The following is a 15221-nucleotide window of genomic DNA, read 5'->3' as shown; positions in this document are numbered from 1 at the left end:
CACTGGTTCCAGTGCTCTTTGCTTCAGTGTAACTGGTCATTTTGAGATGAGACTGGGGAAACTGGGCTGCCAGGGCAGAGACCACTGGCTGGCCCCACTGGTTTTTGCTGGGCAGTGGGTAATTTCTGCCTCACTTGTCAGAACCAGCCCACGGTTATCAGGGAATGGGGTAGTGGTGAATTTGGCTTTCAGACTAAAATGAGGTTAAACTTACACATATTCAAAAGAATAAATTGATGTTGGAGTGAAGATACTCAAAATCCTGAAGACCTTTTGAAACCTTGTTTTGCCTGTCAATTCTACGGCCGAAGTTCTTCCCGCAGTCGGGGCACTGGTGGGGCTTCCCTTACCAGTGGGTCTGTTGGTGTTTGGTCAAGGTAGAGTTTCGGGTGAAGCTCTTCCCACACTCCCCACACTTGTAGGGCTTCTCCCCGGTGTGGATGAGCCGGTGGGTGACGAGGTGGGAGTTCAGTTTGAAGCCCTTCCCGCAGTCGGTGCAGCGGAAGGGCCTCTCATCCGTGTGCGTCCGCTCGTGCAGGAGGAGAGCTGAGCTGGTCTGAAACCTCTTCCCACATTCCAAGCACTTGTAGGGCCGTTCCCAAGTGGGGATGAGCTGGTGGGTGCGGAGGTTGGAGCTGCTCCTGAAGCTCTTCCCACATTCCCCACAATTGTACGGCCGTTCCCCAGTGTGGATTCGCTGGTGTTGGATCAGGTGGGAGTTCCTGTTGAAGCTCTTGAGACACTCCCCACACGTGTAGGGCCGTTCCCCAGTGTGGATGTGCTGGTGTCTGAGCAGGTCTGTGCTCTTCCTGAACCTCTTCCCACATTCCAAGCACCTGAAGGGCTTGTCACTGTTGGGAGGCTGCTCAGGGACCACCAGCTCAGAGCTCCCCCTCAAGCTCTGGCCGCCTTCCCAGCACAGGCTGGCTCTTTCCTCCTCAGAGCACCCTGGGCTGGCTTTGGAGCCCCTCCTGCGGGGGGATCTCCGGCCCTTTTCCTCCCCGCTGCCTTCCTGCGCCGGGGAGCCCTTCAAAACGGCCTCTCCCACCAGGCTCTGCCGGGGGGATTTGTCCTCCGGGCTCTCCGTCCTCAGCTCGGGGCCTGGGGCAGGAAGCAAGAAGGACAGGCAGGGGATTTGCCTCCGGCCCACAGGGAAGGCCAAGGACATCCCCCCAACTCCGGCCCCGGCAGGACGGCGGCGCCAGCGGGGTTGTCCTGCAGCCGGGGCCATGCTGGGCTGACAGAGCCAGCACAACACCCGCCCAAAGGGACACTGACTTCCTCCTCACCTGCCTGGGGGGCCCAAGGCATCTTCCTCTTCCTCGCAGCCTCCTCCTCCATCCGCCCAAGCTTTGGGAAGGACAAATCCTGATGGGGGGAAAACAAGGGCTGAGCGCGTTGGCTTGGGGGTTCCTCCTGCCCAAGTCCATCTCTAGAACTCACTGGGCATCCTGTGTCCATAAAAACCTCCCAAACACCAAGATTCAGCCCAGAAAAACCAAACCACACAGATTCAGGCAAAAAAACCCTCAGAAATAGCAAGATGAACTCCATCCAAAAAGCAAAATGTTAAGGTTCAGGAAAAAAATACTCAAGAATATGAAAATCCTGTCTAAAAAAGTGCTCCCAAGCCTTCCCCCATTGTGGTCTGGCCCCTCTGTGGTTCAGAGGGTCTCCCCTGTCTGGGATGCTGGGGGTCCCACTTTGGGATGCTGGGACTGTTGGGGGTCCCAAGGGTCCGTTCTCCTCTGACTCTCACCTTCAGGGTGCCACGTTCCCAGACACTCCCCCTCTCCAGGTTCCCCACTCTGTTGTCCCAGGGATCCCAGGGGTCCAGGCTTCCCCTTCTCTGCCCCCCTCCCCCATTTCTGGACTTTGCCTTTCCAAGGATACCAGGGATCCCCACTGTCTTACTGTGCTGCTCTGAACCAGCAGAGCAGCTGGAGAACAGATGGTGGTAAAGTGTAGTCAGTGCCAACTGTTTTAAGGTTCTTTGGCCCAAAGAAATGTGTGTGCCCTGAGAATAGGGCTGACACGTGGGAGGCTGCTCCAGGGCTCTGCAAGAGGCCTCGTGCTCTGCTCGGCCCCAGCACTGCCTGGTCCCAACACCCCCGGCTGCCCCCGGCCCTGGGCAGCTCTGCTGCCACAGGCTGTGCCCTCACCGTGGCCCTGCAATGGCCCTGCCTGTCCCTCACCCGGGGCCCTGCCCGTGGCCCTGTCCCTTGGCTCTCTCTCTGCCAGCTCAGTGTGGGGCACACGGGCTGGGGGTCCCTCCCAAGCCCCCCGGGCAGCCGGCGTTGGCTGGGGGGATGTGAGGGCTGGGCCTGCTCAGCACAGCCCCGGCCTCGTGCCCAGCGCCTCTTTCCTGACCCACACAAGAGCTTCCCGGCCCCCCCAGGGCTCCCCTGCTGCTGCCTCTGCTCCTGGCCCTGCCTTTGCTGCTCCCTTGGCTGGGGCAGCGGCTGCAGGGGGGGATGGCAGCAGCTTCAGCTCCACGGCACTTCCTGGGGGGAGCTCAGCCCGGGGGACGGGCAGGGACCTGATGGGGATGGACAGGGGCCCAGCAGGGACAGCCAGGGCCTGCAGGGGAAGGCACAGGGACAACCTGGCCCCCCACACTGCCAGGGCTGTCTCTGCTCCTCCTTGCAGGCTCCGTGGCCAGGCACAGTTGGTGTTCCTGGGTGCCCACCATCTCAGCACTTGGAGACGCTCAAATCAGCGCCCGCAGCTCTGCAGCAAAGCCCCAGCTCACCTGGCACACAGGGGATGGACACAGCACCTGCTCAGGGATGGGCACAACTTTTCCTCTTCTCCACCACGGGGCTCTCCTTGCTCAGCAGCACCTCTGCCTTGCACTTATTCTCAGCCTCACCTCAGGGACAGCTCTGGGCTCACCTCCGCGCCACTTCTCAGCCTCACCTCAGGGCCTGGGCTCAAGGACAGGAACCTGCAGGGAGGGGACATCAGGTGCAAGCTGAGGGCTGCCTGCTTGCACTGGCCTCTGGGCTTCTTTCTCCTTCTACAACCAGCCCAGAACTCAGCCTGCTTTGCTAACACCACACATTTACAGACTAACCTTGGAGATAGATATGGACAGACATCTCTATCACCCTGGGGATGGAGCCTCAAGCATGTGCTGCCACAGGAATGGCAATCACAGAATCACAGAATCAGCCACGTTGGAAAAGACCTCTGAGATCATCAAGTCCAACCCTGGATCCAACCCCGCTGTGCTTCCCAGACCATGGCACTGAGGCCACATCCACTCTCACCTTCAACACCTCCAGGGACGCTGACTCCACCCCCTCCCTGCCCAGCCCATTCCAAGGCCTGATGACTCTCTTGGCAAAAAATTGCTTCCTATTATCCAACCTAAACCTCCCCTGGCACAGGTCCAGACCCAGCCCTCTTGTCCTACTGCTGCTTCCTGGCAGAACAGCCCCACCCCCACCTGGCTCCAACCTCCTGGCAGGGACTTGCAGACAGTCAGGAGGTCTCCCCTGAGCCTCCTCTTCTCCAGCCTCAACACCCCCAGCTCCCTCAGCCTCTCCTCACACCACTTGTGCTCCACTCCCTTCCCCAGCCTCGCTGCTCTTCTCTGCTCCTGCTCCAGCCCCTCCAGGGCCTTCCTCAACTCAGGGGCCCAGAGCTGGACACAGCACTCCAGGGGTGGCCTCACCAGCGCTCACTCCAGCCCAACAATCCCTTCCCTGCTCCTGCTGACACACTCTTCCTCACACAGGCCACCAGCCATTGGCCCTCTTGGCCACCTGGCCACACTCTGCCTCCTCTTCAGCTTCCTGTCCATCCCCACTCCCAGCTCCCTTCCTGCCTGCCTGCTCTCCAGACACTCTGGCCCCAGCCCGGGGGGCTGACGGGGCTTCTTGTGGCCAAAGGGCAGGACCCGGCCCTTGGCCTGCTGGAACCTCATCCCCTTGCAATCAGCCCATGGATCCAGCTGGGCCAGGTCCCTCTGCAGAGCCCTCCTGCCTTCCAGCACATCAACACACCCCCAGCTTGGGGTCACCTGCACATTTGCTGATGAAATGCCTGGTTCTGCAGCAGCTGCAGATGCTCAAGGGGCAGCAGGACCAAGTCAGGGGCCTGGGAGGGCCTGGGGGGCTTTGGGGTGCAGGAGGGTCTTGGGGGAGCTGGGGAGGGGCTTTGGGGATTGGGGGGACAGACCAGTACAGACCAGGACAGACCAGGACAGACCAGCACAGACCAGTACCTCCTCACTGCTCCCCAGATCTCTCCTGGAGCTGGGCCACCTTGTCCTGGAACACCTGAGCCCCCCCCAGTGCCCCCAGTACAGCCCAGTGCCCCCAGTACAGCCCACTGTGTTCCTGTCCCAGGGTGCAAGGTGATCCCTCTTAGAGGGGGGTTGGAAGGGATTTGAGGTGGGGACTTGGGGAGATTTGGGGGGATCTGGGGAGGCGGTTCAATGGGGACTTGGGGGGTTTTGAGGGGCTTTGTGTGAATTTGGGGGAGTTAAAAGGATCTTGGGGGCATTGGGGAGTCAAAAGTATCTGGGGGGGAGGGGATTAAAGGAAAAAAAGGGGAGTTGGGGGACATTTGAGGGGGTTAATGGGGCCTAGAAGGGGAGAGGAGGGCCTGCACCAAGAGCAGGTGAGTCCTGAGATCCCCCTCGTGTCCCCAAGACCCTTTCGGTGTCCCCAGTTCCCTCCTTGGCATCCCCAATTCCACTGTCCTCAAACCCCATCCCTGGTGTCCCCAACCCTCCATCTCACTCCAGGAGCCCCCCCTGGACCCTCTGACCAAAAACACTCCTCCCCCCCTCACAGAAAGGCCAAGGACATCTGGGGACATGTTGGGGACAGTTGGGAGGCTTTGGGGGGCACTGGGGGATTACTGGGGGATACTGGGACACAGTGGGGGGAACCAGGGGGCACTGGAGGTTACTGGGGGATTACCAGGACACACAGGGGGACACTGGGAGGTTACTGGGCCATACTGGGGGTTACTGGGTGCTCACCGCAGGATCACTGGGCCTTACTGGGGGGCAGTGGGAAGTCAGTGGGACACACTGGCTGGTCACTGAGAGGGTTACTGGGCTATACTGAGGGTCACTGGGATATACTGGAGCACTGGGATCCCCTTACCCAGATGTGGTACATCCCCCTCCCCAGATTTTTGGGGGCACCAACAGGACCCCTCCCCTGGGAGCTGGGGGACCCCCTGAACCCCACAGCTGGGCTTTAGGGGACCCCCGGGCCCCCTTCCCTCTGGGGTCTCTGTGTGCTGAGTGTTGGGGGTCTCTGAGGCTCAGGGGGGGGAATTGGGATCCTCTTTCCCTGAGGTCAGTCCACCGACACAGAGACCCCATAAAATTTCCTCAAAACCCCTGAAATCCCCTCAGAAATCCACCTCTGGACCCATCAAAACCTCCTTAAAGACCCCACAAATACCCTCAGAGACCTCATCCCCCTCCAGGACCCCCTAAACCCTCTCAGTGACCTGCAAAACCCACTTGGGACCCCCCAGGTCCTTTCAGGGACCCCAAAAACCCCCTCAGGGACCCTCAAAACCGTCTGTGACTTCTGAAATCCCTCTAGAAACCCAGAAAACTCCTTCAAAGACACCCCCTGCAAGCCCCCCAGGACCTCCCAATTCCCTCGGAGACTCCAAAACTCCCTCAGGGATTCCCAAACCCCTTCAGGGACCTTCAACCACCTCCCTAAGTCCCCTCAGGAAACCAAATCCCCTCAGAGACCCTCAAAAACCTCCTCAGGGACCCCTAAAAGCCCCCAAGGGACCCCAAAACCACAGAACAGCAGAAAAGCTTTCTGTAAAGGAAGGGAGCAGAAAATCTGAGGAGGAAAAATTGAAGCAAAGCAATAAAATCATCCTGGCCCTTCCAGTTTTTCTTCACCTTTTTCTCACTTTTCCTTTTTTTAGGGTTCTTTTTTTCGTTGGGTGGTTTTGAATGTTTTTTCCGAGGGATTTTCTCGGCAATCGAATCGAACATCCGGGTTCTTGGGAGGCCCCCGGGCCCCGCGGCCCCCGAGACGGTTCCAAGGCCCTGCGCTCTGACCCTCGGGAACCCCTGAACCCCCGCGCTAAACCCTCCCGAGCCCTCCAGCCTTTCCCCCCACAGCCGCGCTCCCCGCAGCCCCCGAGGGGATCCCCAGACCCCGCTCTCCCGCACCCCCCGCCAGCTCTCACAGACAAAGGCAGGACCCGCCGCCATCACCGATTCCCGCTCTGCGCGCGCCCCGCCTTTAGAGAACACCGCCGCAGCCAATCAGCGCGGGGCCACGCCTCCGCACGCCTGCCGACGCGCCTGCGCGCCGCGCGGGCAGCACGGGAGTTGTAGTCCTTGCGGCGGATCATTGCGGCCCTTTGCTCGTGAGCGAAGATAATACTTTCTTGGATTTATTGATTTTCTGTCTTTTTTTTCCCTTCTCTTTTCTCTTTTTTTCCTTTCCTTTTTTCTTTCTGCTTCCTTTTCCCCCCTTTTTTCTTTTTCTTTCTCTTTTTCTTTTTTTCTCTTTTTTTCTTTATTTTTTTTTATTATTTGTCTCATTTTTTCCTGTTTTATCTGTCTTTTTTTCTCTTTTTTTCTCCTTTTTATCTTTTTCATCCCTTTTTTTCTATGTATTGCCTTTTTCTCTTTTTCTTTTTTTTTTTCCTTTTTTTTTACATTGTTTTCTATCAGTTGTATTTTCAAGGAAGATTTAAACACAGACCAAAACAATCTCCAGGTACAAATCCCATGACAAGAGATAATCTGCCATTGTTCCAGGTCCAAGAGGATTCCCAAGATCACAAACACTGAGATTTGAAGGGTGCCCACACAAAAAACAGCTTTCCCTGCTTTTTCCACTGGTAAAGCAAGTGTGGAAGGGGCACTTGGCCCCAGGCAAGATGCTTTTACAGCCACTTTAAGCAACACAAAGTGGATCTGGCTGGCAAATGGGATTATGCCCATTCTTTCAAGGAGGATTTGAAGAGTACACTGAGGGGAAACATTGAGGGCCATTTCTTCATCTACTGAAGGGATGAGAAGAGGGGGGAGCAGGTACTGTGGCCCCAGAGCTTCTCTCTGCTTAGGGGACACTTCTGTGTTTTCCTCTGTCCATTGAATTCCCAACAAAGAAGGAAAAAACTACAGGAACTCCAGTCTGGAGTGGCCAGGACATGTGGAAGTAGGGGAATTTTTCTTCCCAGCTGGGATTGAGAGTGCAATTTCACACTCCTTTGGAGAGCATTGACTGAGACATCCCATTTCTGCCCAGGGATCTCCCAGGGGGAACTCAATCCGGGCTCTGGGCAGGTCCCTGCAGGGGCAGCAGCTTCCTCTGCACATTTGAGGGGATAAAGCTGCTCTAACCCTGCACCCCAACTACTCCACAGCAATTTAGGACCTCTGAGGACAGTTTCCCACTGTTTCCAGCCCAGCAGAGACCTGAACACGTCCTGTGGGCACTGTGTGACCACCCCTGGCATTAACACCCTGCAGGAATGAAGACACTGACTGTAAAGACACTTGTCTACCTGGAAACCTCCACTTTCTTTGCTACTATACAGCAATAACATTTTCTATTCATATTGCAGCTACAGACTTAACAAATGGAATTGCATATATTGTGCTTTAGAAATTAAAATGCATTCCAAAGTCAGGCAATGCTAAACAATGAAAGTCTTGAACCCTCCCCCCCAAACCAGCCCCACTTTCTGCTTTCAGAACCAGCCCACTTCCTCACTCTCTTCACAAAGGGAGAAACTCTCTTTCCACCTCTGAAACAAAAATTCCCTCCCCAAAAGTGATCAGAAGAGTCTACTTAGGCACTACTGCAAATGGAAGTTGTCTAATAACCATTCCTTCTAACTCAGGAAGGGGAGGAGGTGAAGAAGGTCACAACAAATGTTTGGATTCCTTCCTCTTTGACGTCTTCTCTTCCCTATCTGATGCTCTGGGACATGTGCAGGGGGGTCAGCATCTCTTCAAAGATGGCTCCTTTCACATCAGAGCCCCTCAAACTGGCTTCCTGGAGGTCACAACCTGATAGGTCACAATTGGGAAGGGGAAAAGAAAAAGAAGTGTCAATGGAATGCACCCAGAACTCTGTTCAAAGCTTTACTTGAAGTCCATTTACCTGAACTCCATTGTACTCTGAAGCTGGAGAGGTCAGCCAAAAGCCAGCAATCCCCCCAATTACCAGCTGACCATAGGATAGAAAGGAATAGGATGGAAAATGAATCCCAACTCACTTCCAAATCAGTTCCTGCCAACGTTGCTCCCCTGAGGTTACAGTTCTTTAGTTTGGCGTTTCTCAGCGTTGCAACTCGGAGGTTCATTCCTGTCATCTGACTGCCCTCCATGGCCACTCCTTTCAGACTGGCACCTGGAACACACACAGAAAGGGGTGCTGTGAGGAAAACCAGTCAGAAACACAGCAGCTGCACACTGGTGCTGCCTCAGAGCTGTGTGAATTGGAGGAGGACAAGGGGATTTGGGGCTGAGATGGTCACAGACTCAGTGCAGCCCTTGTGGGCCCTTCTCAGGGTTGGACAAACCACAGCTGGACCTTTTCTGGGCCATAGAAATGCACAAACACAGGCTTCAGTTGGCACAGATTCACAAGGCAAAAGCTTCTCACCTTCCAGATGAGCTTGAAGGCCTGATGGGTCCTCAGAGTTGCAGCTTTCAGGGACGCTCCCTCTGCGTTGGAGCGCAGCATCTTCACCCCTGGCAGGTTGGCACACTGGCACAGACAGGAGTCACTGAGAGCCAGAGGAACAACACCAAAGACGATCAAGAAGACACTTTTAATTTCTGCTTTGGGAGTCAATCCTGTTAAATCATTACTGGGAGGAAGTGTAAAAGCTTTGGGAACCAGAACAACTCTAGAATATATTTAAGGACTCGATGTTTTACACCACTCTGTTTGTTCCAGCTCCTCTCTGTTAACACAAGCCCAGCCCTCCCAAGCTGCAGCAGCTCTTCCATCCAGCACAGAGCCTGACAGGTCAGCCCTCTCCAGGCTGGCACAGCACAGGTTGGCACGGGCCAGGTTGCAGCGGCTCAGATTGGCCACCTTGAAGTTGATGTAGCAAAGATCCAGGTGGGAAAGATCCGCTCCACTGAAAGTGAGACCCTGGAAATCCCAAGGAATAAACACCCCAAAAAGGTTACAGAGGGGAAGGGGTAGGTCTGGACACAAAGTTATCATCATTGTGTAGACAGGTGTGCATTAATATTTACAGTGTGTAAATATCTATGTCTAAATATATGGATAGAAATGTATTAAAATATATCCTGTCTATAAATACAGACAGATACAAGATAGATACAGACACACACAGGTCCTGGGAGGAGCTGAAGACACCCCACCAGGGAAGGGGGCTTCTAAAAAGGAGGGAGAGGGACTTTTGATATGGGTCTGGAGGGACAGGACAAGGGGCAATGGCTTTTCAACTGAAAGAGGGCAGGGTTAGATGGGAGACTGGGAAGAAATCCTTCCCTGGGAGGGTGGGGATGGGCAGGGATGGAATTCCCAGAGAAGCTGTGGCTGCCCCTGGATCCCTGCAAGTGTCCAAGGACAGCTTGGATCAACCTGCTCTAGTGGAAGGTGTCCCTGCCCATGGCAGGGGGTGGAATGAGAAGACCTTTAAGGTCCCTTCCAACCCAAACCAGTCCATGATTCTATACAGACAAATACACACAAGACCATTTATTTTACTACTTCAGACTAATGAAATCTAAATGCAAAGCTCTCAAAAATTGTCCTTGGTTCATTTTATATTTAAACAAATGTAAGGGGGGTACTTTTGAATTAGATGATCAATGGAGCATAGAGGCGTGAGAAAGGAATCATATTAGGATGTGAAACCAGCCAGAGTATGGCACAATGGAACTTCATGGCACAAGCTAATTGTAAGGTCCATTGTGCTTTTTAGCAAGTCAGCCTGATATCCCCTATTATCAGAGCTGAGTTCTTCCTTGGTTTGGCTACATATTGCAAGATAGATACATCTACCCTTGAAACACAGTGATAGAGGTCATACATAGGGGTGAGAAAGATGATGATGGGAGGCAGATTCTGTGGGCAGGGGTCGCTGGCCCCTTGCCCTACAGCAGGGCATGCACAGACTGTTGCTATCAGGTGATGAACAGGCGGGGTTTGGCTGCCACTCAGGCATCACCTTATACTGGGTACTGGCCCTACGTGGTGTAATGTGGAGCTGATAAAATGGGGTGTCAGGACTGCTGGGGTGAGCGATCCTCATCCTGCCATGGAGACTGTGTTGTTCCATGGGGACGCCCGCTAAGCACGGGCACCGACCAGCTGCTGCAGATCCTGGCAGCCCTGGCCTGTCTGTGTGGGTAAGCACAGTTTATTGACAGGAAGCAACTGAGAGAACAAACTTTTTAATATCCTTTTAGTGTTTCTTTAATTCCCCTTTTATGTTTACAGTATTTTTCCTTTAGTTTCCCTTTTTACTAACCAATATCGTGTTATCCATAATATTGTGTTAAGATCCTTTTTTGGTATCCCTTTTCACTAGTTAATACTGTATTAAATGCTGTTCGTAGTATTTGTTTTAATGCCACCCGATAAGGTAGTTATTTTGTATCCTTTTTTAGTTTTTAATTCCTCTTGATAAGTTTATTACTATTATTATTATTATTCTCACTGCAATAAAAGATATTTTGTGTGTTTGAATATTTCTGGCACTTGTCTTTATTCCGGACATGTATCCAAACAAACTGTTACACACACACAGCTTCTACTGAGAAGCTTCTGTCAGGGCAGTCAAACTGAACAAACGTGTTTTCTTGCTGCTGAACTTTACAAATGAAAAAAAACAAGTTACTGTGTTCTATGCCCAAGGTTCTGGATCCTGCCCCATGTATAACTTTAGCAGCTCTCCAGATGGAAGGGGATACCACAGCATTGGTGTTACTAGGAGTGACTTTGTGCATCCCCAGACATGGAGCTGTAGCTCACTAGACAGTGAGCAGCTTACCTGTTTTTCCCCACGCCCAGTTTCCTAAAACTGAGGAAAGAAAAGCAAGTATTTGTTTAGACAGCACCACAAACCAGAGGCTGGATGGATAAAAAAGTAATTTAATAAGCCTCGCTCTCAGGAGATGCTTAATAGACAGAAACACTCCTTTAGAGGAGCAGCTAATTCACAGAAGCATCAAAGAACTTCAATCAGACATTCACTCCACAGGGACAAGGCAAGGTTTGCCTTCTCTTCATCTGAGGTGAGGTTAAGCTCTTTAACATGAACAGTGCTGCTCCTCCAAACCTGCTTCAGTGCTTCCAAGTATGACAAAGGAAAGCGCAGCCCGTGAGTCTGCTGGGGAAGAAGAAACAGAAAAAAAATCCTTCAGCTGAGAGCAGTGTCCCTATTGCACAGCAGTGTGTGAGGCTGTGGGGAGGGAGCAGCAGGAATGTGCTCCCTTCCCACATGGCACTGGTGTCACTGAGAGCATTCTCCAGAAGACTCGGTTTTATCCAGGCCTGTTTTATCTTCGTAGGGAAAATGCTGAACTCTATTCTGTGTTCCAGCACGCTTTTGGAGGTGGGGATGTTTACAGCATGTGGCTTTCTCCTGTGGTTTACACATGGAAGAATTAAATAGCCTTAAACTTACACTCTTGCCTAGCCCTACCCATTATTTCTGGAAGCTCACAGAAGTTTATTTCTAGCTGCCACACGCAGTCTTTGGATATAGTTTGACACAAGCACAGAGGAGCTCCATTCCCAGGCCTGGAGTCTTCAAGGGCAAGAAGGAATATTCTGGGATCTGCACATGTTGTTCAGGTGCCAGTGTACAACCTCAGCTCTGGAGGACCAGTGAGATTTACTTCCAAAGAAAAATAAGTGCCAGGCCAAAAGCCTTGCTGTAATTACCGAGACAAGGACAGACTGTGCCCTGTTTTGCCATTCCAGTGTTTCGGATCACAGAGCTAAGACACAGCATCTCACTGCCAAAAAAGCAGAAATAAAGGTTCCAAAGCTCAAAGCCATGCTTAGGAAGGATTTATGACCCAGCAAAAGCACACTGTACCTGCGAGCAGGAACAGAGACAACCTGAAAAGTACATTTCAGAACAAGGTAGGTCTTTACTCACAGTGCTGACCCACCCTACCCTAAAATGAACACCCCTGCAGTGTGTTCCATTGGATACAGAATCTAACAGGGGTTTAGCATGGCAGTGATCCCTAGGGAATATCTGCTGGCCTATCCAGTAGCCTCAGTAGAGGATGTGCTAAGGACACACCAGTAAGAGCTGGTTTTAGTTGCTCCAGTAGCTTTGCTCACTGGGCCATAAGGCATGCACCAGAAATCCTGTTAACATCTCGAGTGTTTAATTAAGCATGAGATCACATTGTTCAGTTCCACTGTTAAACTGCCTCTGTGGTGCAGCCTCAGCTCCTCTGGGCACTGCAGGGCTGGGCAGAAAGGCTCTGGGTGCTGAGGATCACGGCAGAACCCAGGCCCTGCTGCCATTCTGGGCAAGCTCATCTCATGCAGCAAAACCCCCCATGGAAAGATAAGTTTTGGGGTGTCTGCAGGAACAAACCTGGGCCGTGCCATCCTCACTGCCAGTGTCATCTGTCCCCATCATGGGAGTGTCTCTCCTGTTCCTTAAGGAATGATACACATAAACCATCTCCCTGCAAATTTCATCCTAAAAGACAGCAGGGAGGAAACAGTCACATGTGATCCACAGCCTCAGACTCATCTCACTGCACTTGCCAATGCTCCTGAATTCTGGAGTCACTCTTACAACAAAGCATGCAAGTCACCCTCCCAAATGAATTGTCCAACAGCCACCTCCGACAGCAATAAGGGACTCTCCAAAACACCTCTGAAGATTTATTTACAATCATCTTCTGCCTTAAAACTGCCCCTGCTAGAGTCCCAGGAGTGATGCTGTCCAGAAAACAGGCCATTTAAGGGAAAGTATTAATGAACAGGTGTGCATCAACACATTTCCAGTCTGATACTGATCTGTTTCTTAAAAATCACATGCCCATCATCAGTCCTTGCTCAGAGCTGTGCAAAGCAATTCAGAGCTCTCTGGGCAGGTTGCACATGGAATTTGTGGACACAGGTCTTCCATGTGTCCTGTCATCCTGGGTTGATCTGTGTGACATCAGAAGGCAAGGTGGCCCAAAAACTGGGGGGAAAAAGTCTCCAAAACCTACACAGTCTCAATATGGACACAAGCAAGATGGAGGAAAAAATCAGAAAGTTATGGTGTGTTTTTCTTGGGAAACATTCAATTCCTCCAAACAAACCCCAAACTATACAAGATAATCTTTGCTGTGTGTCCCGCCCCTTTTTTTTTTTTTAAAGTGAGATAAAAAGCACTTCTACAATTTCATACTAAAAAACCTTCATGGATAAGAAGCAGTATAAACACAGCATAATGCAAGATGCATGGATCAATGTTGTGGAACAACTTAGTAGTGCCCCTGGCACCTGCTTGGATACAGAGATAACCCAGAAGTGAAGACTAAATGCAGCCACAGCAGCAGCTGCAACCAGCAGAATTCCCTCTCTTGAGAAAACCTATTTTTATAAATTATTCCTGTTCTTAAATACAAAGAATAGAAAAAAACCCTATTATCAAGACCTGTCGAGGCCATTTAGCTGCTGTAATGATCTACCCCATCAAACCTGAGACAAAAGCCATGTACCTCCCATACAGAATCATAGGCTGAATTTAGTTTTGAAGCCCCCCCTCCAGAAGGTTGGAATGTGCCATATCACTCAACAAACAACCCCACAGTATCCTAACAAACCCTAATGGGATGCAGGATCCAGCTCAGTGTAACTGCATGACCCTTATAGACCTTTTGCACAGGAGAGCAACAACTCACATGCCTCACATGCACTTCCCAGCCCACCCCAAATGTACAGGGGTGGCTTCACTGTACCCACAGCATTCTCTTGATCTGGTTCCACGGAGATGAGAGTGTGATCTCTGAACTGCAGTCTGATTTTGCTGTCTATTTTTGGCACTTTCCCACCTAAGAAAAATAAATCCTCCTTCGAAAGGAAGAAAACCAGACAAACGGTTAAACTGAGCCCCTCTGTGCTCTCCCCACTCTCTCAAGGCTGGACTGTTTGTTAAGCTCTGTTTCAACACCCACATGTCCTCAAACTTGTTGTGGAGGGGGCAAGGAGAAAGAGATTTTTTAATTCTCTCCCCTTTCCTGTCTGCAAATAACTATAATAAATAGCAAGCTAGAGCCCAGGGAAAACTGCTACCAGTTAAATGCTCTCGGGATACAGTTTATCACAGCTGCCAGTTCCAGTCTAGGATAATCTTTATTCCACTCTAAGGGAGTGTCATCTCTCCCACCAGACACGGGGAGCAAACACACACGTGGGGCCTCACGGCACATGAAGCTGATGCTGGACTGTGATCTGGCAGAGTTCAGGCACACGGTGTGACTCTTGGGGTCGGTGCTGTGCCGGGCAAAGGCTCGGACTCGACGCTCCTCGTGGGTCCCTTCCACCTCAGCCTGTTCTGTGACGGTGCGATGAGTTCCCTCTCTTCCAACACTTTTGTTCTTTTTAGGGCTCCTCGCTGCCCGGGGCCCGGAGCCCGCCTCCCGCGCGCCTGCTTCCCTGCCCGTTTTGGCGGCCGCAGCCGGGCGCTGAGTGCCCGCTCCCCGGGCGGGCCCGGCCGCTGCTCCAGGAGTGGGGGGGCAGCGCCGGCGCCTCGAGGATTCCCGGGATTCCCTGGCCGGTTTCCAGGCAACGCTCCCCGCGCGCTCCTCGCTCCAGGGCCGAACGTGCGCAGCCAATGGGAGGCGGTGGAGTGGGCGGGGCGAGGCGGGGCTTGGGGGGGCGGGGCGGCCGAGAGGTGTGCGCGTGTTGGTGCGGGTTTGGGGGCGAGCGGGCGGGGCGGGGCCGGGAGCGGGAGCGCTGCCGCTGAGCGGCCCCCGGGCAGAGACCCCGGGCAGCGGCCCCGAGACCCCCGGCGAGTGGCCCCCGGTGCGCGGCCCCGGGGGAGGGACCCCCCGTGCGCGGCCCCCGGCGAGTGGCCGCTGGGGAGCGACCCCCGGTGAGCGACGCCCAGTAAGTGACACCCGGTGAGCGACTCGCGGGGGAGAAGCCCCGGTAAGTTTCCCCTGGGAAGGGACCCCCGGTGAGCGACCCGCGGTGAACAACCCGTGGCAAGTGACCCCCGGGCAGGAATCCCCGGTGCGCGGCCCCCGGGGG

The 15221-nt window shown here is 53.1% G+C and overlaps 1 protein-coding gene and 1 long non-coding RNA gene across 2 annotated transcripts; both read right to left on the bottom strand.

Annotated features, from left to right (window-relative positions):
- Positions 1-1327: 1327 nt before the first annotated feature.
- LOC115307232 lies at positions 1328-6234 on the bottom strand. The gene is made up of 3 exons (XR_003915624.1): positions 6187-6234; positions 2753-2947; positions 1328-1368 (listed from the first exon to the last, which is right to left on the bottom strand). It is a non-coding gene; the product is annotated as an uncharacterized LOC115307232 (long non-coding RNA).
- A 1672-nt stretch (positions 6235-7906) lies between these two features.
- Positions 7907-9122, bottom strand: LOC108640427 (BTB/POZ domain-containing protein KCTD9-like; the record flags this gene model as incomplete). The annotated part of the gene is given in 5 exon segments (XM_029958373.1): positions 7907-8042; positions 8236-8369; positions 8625-8669; positions 8672-8729; positions 8967-9122. Coding segments are annotated over 5 exon segments (510 nt in total), but the record flags the coding sequence as incomplete, so codon positions are not given.
- Positions 9123-15221: the final 6099 nt, after the last annotated feature.

This window comes from Manacus vitellinus, unplaced genomic scaffold (assembly GCF_001715985.3).
Source record: "Manacus vitellinus isolate BGI_N305 unplaced genomic scaffold, ASM171598v3 ctg7180002433273_pilon, whole genome shotgun sequence".
Taxonomy (NCBI): Eukaryota; Metazoa; Chordata; class Aves; order Passeriformes; family Pipridae; genus Manacus; species Manacus vitellinus.
The sequence above is the reverse complement of the archived record's forward strand: the minus strand, read 5'-3'. Positions and strand labels throughout refer to the sequence as shown.